This window comes from Ammodytes marinus (assembly GCF_949987685.1).
Source record: "Ammodytes marinus genome assembly, chromosome: 16".
Classification (NCBI taxonomy): Eukaryota; Metazoa; Chordata; class Actinopteri; order Uranoscopiformes; family Ammodytidae; genus Ammodytes; species Ammodytes marinus.
Window position 1 is genome coordinate 10,677,525 of NC_137220.1, and position 5,734 is coordinate 10,683,258.

The 5,734-nt window shown below is 38.3% G+C and overlaps 1 protein-coding gene across 1 annotated transcript; it reads left to right on the plus strand.

Annotated features, from left to right (window-relative positions):
* Window positions 1-281: 281 nt before the first annotated feature.
* ccdc43 (coiled-coil domain containing 43) lies at window positions 282-5,180 on the plus strand. Its single transcript, XM_080043719.1, has 5 exons — window positions 282-457; window positions 1,554-1,641; window positions 3,044-3,179; window positions 3,518-3,564; window positions 4,289-5,180. Exons 1-5 carry the CDS (start codon window positions 284-286, stop codon window positions 4,474-4,476), a joined length of 633 nt encoding a protein of 210 aa, XP_079899845.1. The 5' UTR covers window positions 282-283; the 3' UTR covers window positions 4,477-5,180.
* The last annotated feature ends 554 nt before the right edge of the window (window positions 5,181-5,734 follow it).

Genomic DNA, 5,734 nt, shown 5'->3' on the forward strand with positions numbered 1-5,734 from the left:
ATATTTGAGAAACTCTACAACCAAAAATAAACTTTAAAAGCAACCAACGCAAACACAAAACATGACTCACGAGCATCATGGACCAACAGCACTAGGCCTACATTCTTATTTAAATATAGTGCATTAATCGCCTGCTTCTATGTAAAATAGCTTTTCACATAATAACTGTCAAGATGCTGGAATTACCTGGGCCTTGTCGTCGTCATGGACGTGGTATGATTTTTTCTTCTCAGGCATTGACAAAGGACAGCCACGCGCCACGGAAGGACCCCAGAGGGCCAAGATGGCTGCGCCCGTGTCAGACGCCGGGGAGTTTGAAAGCTGGCTAAATGATCGTCTTGATTCGTTAGAGGTGGACCGTGAGGTGTACGGGGCATACATTTTAGGGGTGTTGCAAGAAGAGGAGAGTGATGAGGAAATACAAGACGCCCTTCAAGGGATTTTATCCGCATTTCTGGTGAATATCCAGGCGGCGTGTTGACGCTGCTCTGTCTCATGTGTTGCTGTCTGTCTATCTATCTTTATGTCTGTCTGTCGGTATGGCTGGTGTGCAGTGGACGGACCGAGTGCCAGCACCGGTGTCCGCTGTCACACAGGGAGCTAAATATCGACGTGAGACGCAGCAGAGTTTTTTTTATCTAAGGTCCAGAGCCAGACACCGGAGGCAGCGTTAGGAGCAGCTCTCTCCTGCTACAGCAAATCACATTAAAAAATAAACAACTTGTGGGTTTGATCAGCACAGGCAGGCTCCAATGATTTACTCTATGCCTCATATAAGTTATAAAAGTGTTTTGAAAAAATTGGCTTGGAAGAAGCTACACCTAAATCCACGGTGTTCTTTGGTACAGATACATTTAGAGTCAGTACACCAGCTAGCTGTGGGTCCCTTTTTAGTTTAACATGGAGTCAAAGAGTTCGGGGTTCCTGCAGCTTAATTAGATGTAATAGCCTACTTTTTAGGTGCTACTCGGAATTAAATCAAAGACCAATTTTTACAACAAAAAAAGAAAACCGAAGACGAACAATATCAGTTTAGAGGAAATGTTGCAAAACAAAATCAATTAACATGGAACATGACTTATTTTGGTCAAGTGACTACTTCAAACGCTGGTATGTCATTATTTTTTATTTGATGCCTTTCAAAAAAGACAACTAAAAGAGTAAACATTCTAATGTATCGGATCATGCAATGCTGATCCGCATGATGTGAATGTGAGAGTCATTTATAAATTACTTTAAAAATACATGTCATGGCATGTAAGATTTTTGAAAGATTTAAGACACCTTAATACAAATTAATGCCATCTTTTTTGATGAATGAATTCAACGCATTTAAAACTTTTAAAGATATTTAGGAACCCTGTAGTTACACTATGCAAAAACTGTGAATGTGCTGTTTACATATCCTCCCAATACTCACGTTGCACTGTCCCAGATAATAGAAACAGGGTTCACGGTCCCACTGTTTAAGTCATGTTACTGGCTTTGAAAGAATCCACTTTGTGTGCTGTTTCAGAGCTGTGACTTGTGCCTAACTCATCCTTTGTGTGCAGGATGAGGATGCCATGGAAGATGTCTGCAACCAGATCATCAAGCAATGGGCCGAGTTCCAAAGCCGATCAGCCAAAAGATCAGATGATGGTATTTATGTGACTTTGATTCACCCTTTCTCACAGTCTCGCTGATACCTACAATTTCTTTCTCAGTAAAGACTTTGAATGCAGCTACTCTTGTAAGGAATTTTCCCATGCAGTACTGTACAGTTATAATGCAACTACAATAAATATAAAGACTAACAAAAAAAGTTAATTGAATCATTTAAAACTGGACTAAACGGAAAAGACAGCTTGCCACTGAATCTGTACTAAATCCCTAAACATACACAGGGATTACATCTTTCAGTTTGAAATAGTTTGCTATGAGTTTCGAGCAGAGTGTAAAACACTTTTGACTCTAGTAGACAGAGCCGGCCTGAGGCATAAGCGAACTCCGACCGCCAGGGCCCCCCTAAAAAAAATAAAAATAAAAAATTGTGTGTTTGCTATTAACATAATATTGTGCAAATGTGAGTTATTATACAAAAAAAAAGGAATAAAATTTTTTGGTCTAGATAATTAATAGCCTAAAAATGTAATCAGTTCATCTGGGAGGTAATCCGAAATTATCTGATCATGTCACGTTCACATCCATGCACAGTGTGTATTGAGTTTATTTAAAAACAATTGGAAATGGGGCTGCCCTCAGTTGCCCATGCACTGTGTATAGTCTATAGCCTATTTCAGCCTTGTCTGTGGAAAAAAAGATACAGTAGCTGGACAACAGAGTTCTTCTGCTTTGTTCCTCTCACTGCATGTAAATGCATTCATTATATTACAGAGAAATATGTCCCGTAAAAGAAAAAGAGCTCCAAGCCCAACCCAGATGACCCTCCATAATATTTTATTTTATATTAATATTTTCTTCAATAGCTTCTAATTCATCTGACCCAGTGTCTCCAAATTATTTGTTCAAAGAAAATTTCTCAGATTTAGCCTCTTAATTTTCCTCTCAAAGTGCACCAGATTCATGCATTTCACTTTAAAAAGGTTAAAAAAATCTCCCGGGGGGGCATACCCCTGGGCCCCCCTAGGAGGATCTGGATCTCGGCTGTCTAATATTTTCGCACAGCTGCACAGTGGAGGCACTAGCGGAAAACACTGGGTGTGTGAATGATATTTAACAAGGATCTATAGTTTCAGCAGCGCTAACATTGGAGAGGGGCCCCCTAATCATATTTCGCTTAGGGCCCCCTGAAGGCTTGGGCCGGCTCTGCTAGTAGAGATGAACATTTCATGAAAAAAATAAGATAAAAAAACAGTTCCTGAGTATGTATTGTTTTGAGGAAGTGTTTTAAGTGAGTTTGATTTCTCAGTGTTATTACAGGAGGAAATGCATACTGTTTTCATAAACACAATGCTGTCTTGGATTCCCCTCGTGGCTCCTCCTGTTTGTGTAACTTCATATTGAGAGTGACATGCAGGCTCTTGTCATTCCTTCTCTGTAGCCGACGTCCAGGCCATCGCCAGTCTGATAGAGAAACAAGCTCAGATTGTGGTGAAAAAAAAGGAAGTGACCGAGGAGTCGAAGAACAGGAAAGAAGCCCTCCTCGCTCAATACGCCAATGTAACAGACGACGAGGAATATCCTTGACTTGAAATAACATTGAAATGCTTGGTCCATATGTTTCCCTTCGGTTACAGATGAAAAAGCAGACTGTCCATTGTCCATTTTTTTTAAAGATAAGTTTTGGGCATTTTTACTTTATTAGACAGTTCGGAGAGACAGAGATAAAATGGGGAAGTGGAGAGGGGATGACTTGCAGAGAACGACCCAGGACCGAGCCTCATGGGGGAGGAGGGGGGGGGGGGGGGCTCTAACCACTTCACCATGAGCCCAAGCGGGGGAAAAAAGCAAATGTTCTTATGTTGCCATTCAGTCATTATCATTGAGGTGTCAGTTATTTCCTTGACAAACGCACTGAAGCGGAAGAAGAGGAGGAAAATTGCTTCACTTCGAATGATAAATGTATCCTTTCCAAAGCTGTGTATGATGAGAGGCTGTCTAAAAGCATTCAGGGATACTTATTGCAATTTGAATGGATAATTTAATAGTTGTATATACAAAACATTGTTATATACACCTCCATAGTAGGGCTGCACACTTCTTGCTTAAATGTGAATCACAATTTTATTACCTCAAGAATATCACGATTCTCTCATACAAATCGTGTTAATACAACAAAAACATTGACGAATACTGACACTTAGACACCCTTAAAACATAACTGAGAATGTAAAGTAACATCTTTAGCATACATCATCTAAATAAATTAAACCTAGTAGCACCCAGTCCGTTTGGACAACTAACCACTGTATTATAAGCTTCTTGGTTAAAAACATAAGCCTATAGTGTCAACACTTTGGGTCTCCAAGGAGGAAAAGTTACAACATCTTTAAGTTGTTTTGCCTGAATGTTTTTGTTTGACATTGTGTAGCTAATAATTGTCATTTATATAGCAGCTGGAATTGTTCCCAAGCAAGACATTAACATGCAGCATGACTTTAATGCGTAGGGATAAAATGAGAGAATCGTCATTATTTAGAAATGAGATCGCATAGAAATAGGAATCAAGATCACGTGTTTACTATTTATTGTGCAGCCCTACTCCATAGTGGTAATATGTAGGGATGATATATTCGCAAGCAGCACTCTTTGCTTTCGCGTAGCTGTCCTTAACTGAAAGTGTCAGCCCTGTTTAAGAACACCAACGTGGAAGAGGTGCTGAACAGACAGAAGCAGAAGCGGGATGATGCTCGCGAGGGCGCGCAGAAGAAGAAAGAAGGCGACAAGATGCAGCGCGAGAAGGACAAGCTAGCCAAACAGGACAGGAAAGAGAAGGAGAAAAAGCGTACTCAGAAAGGAGAACGCAAGAGATAAGACCTAGAGAAAGGACTCATTGTTTGTTGAGAGTTAAAATGAAAAAACAACAGCTATTGCCTCTTTTTCACTAAACCTCATTGGCACCATCCGTGTGTGTGTGTGTGAGTGAGTGAGTGTGAGAACATGGCTTTATCAGACCCTCCTTGTTAATTACTTTTTGCATATCTTCATGTGTTAAGAACAATGTACTTGGTGTGCAGGTCCGAATTGTAAAACATTCTAGCATTCTGATACGAGCAGATTGTCTAGGACTGAAGATGTAAAACGTATGATGATTGTAATATTCAGATTGCGTATCCAAAATTCTGCCAATATTTCTAATGTTTCAGGGAGTGTAAAAAAAAATGTTTCAGCTAAAGTTTAACTTTAATAATCAATATACACTTGAAACACAATTTGGAATGATTATGGGAATTTTTGATTAGGAATGAAAGTACTCAGTCCATAACAGTTTTGGCTATTACCCTCTGTGCCAAAAACTTACTAATGCCTTTGATTTCTGCACAACTTCTATGTGAATGCAATCAGGTTAAAATATTTTTGTTTAAATTTCAATTTAGGTTTTATTGCTGTCCATGCATTTTTTTTTGGAATAAGAACAAAGGAGTGGTTACTAAATGATACCTCAACTATATTAATGTACCATCATTTGAATGTTTCTAATGAGGTTCATCATCTTTTTAGATTAATAAAAAAAAAGATTTTCAGAATTTTGATTGCTTTATTTTTTATTTATTTACCATTTACAGAACACGTAACGGGTAAAAAACAACATGAGAATTAAAATGACAGTGAATGGAACAGCTGTGCTCATATTCAGAGCATAGTCAGGAGTGTTGATACAGACCTATGCTTCTAGTGAACTGTTACTCGACTACGCTGCAAACTAATACAAACTTTGGTCTGTAGCTGGCAAACTGTCACTGATAAGAATAATATTTGATAATTCTTTCGTAAAATCATTTAATGGAAAGTGTGATTAATACATTGAGATTTAGAACACTGAACTTTTTAAGTTTCAGTTTACTTTGTTAGAGTTAAACTTTGAGCAGATTATAGATAAAACCGTTAACAGAAGAAAAACAATAGTTACAGAAATTAATTGTAACATTTCAGAAAACATTTTATAATTTAGCATTCATATTAAACTACTGATATAAAGTCTTGAAAGACTCAATTGCATCCAGAAAATTACTTTTTAACTTAGGTATCTTACATTTCACTGATAGGATTGATATTCGTAAATATAAGTTTC

Excerpts from the sequence above, each read along its gene's own strand:
- ccdc43 (XM_080043719.1), top strand. The coding sequence starts at position 284 with ATGGCTGCGCCCGTGTCAGACGCCGGGGAGTTTGAAAGCTGGCTAAAT. Across the intron at positions 458-1,553 it reads GGATTTTATCCGCATTTCTG|GATGAGGATGCCATGGAAGA; the intron begins GTGAATATCCAG and ends CTTTGTGTGCAG. Across the intron at positions 1,642-3,043 it reads AGCCAAAAGATCAGATGATG|CCGACGTCCAGGCCATCGCC; the intron begins GTATTTATGTGA and ends CCTTCTCTGTAG.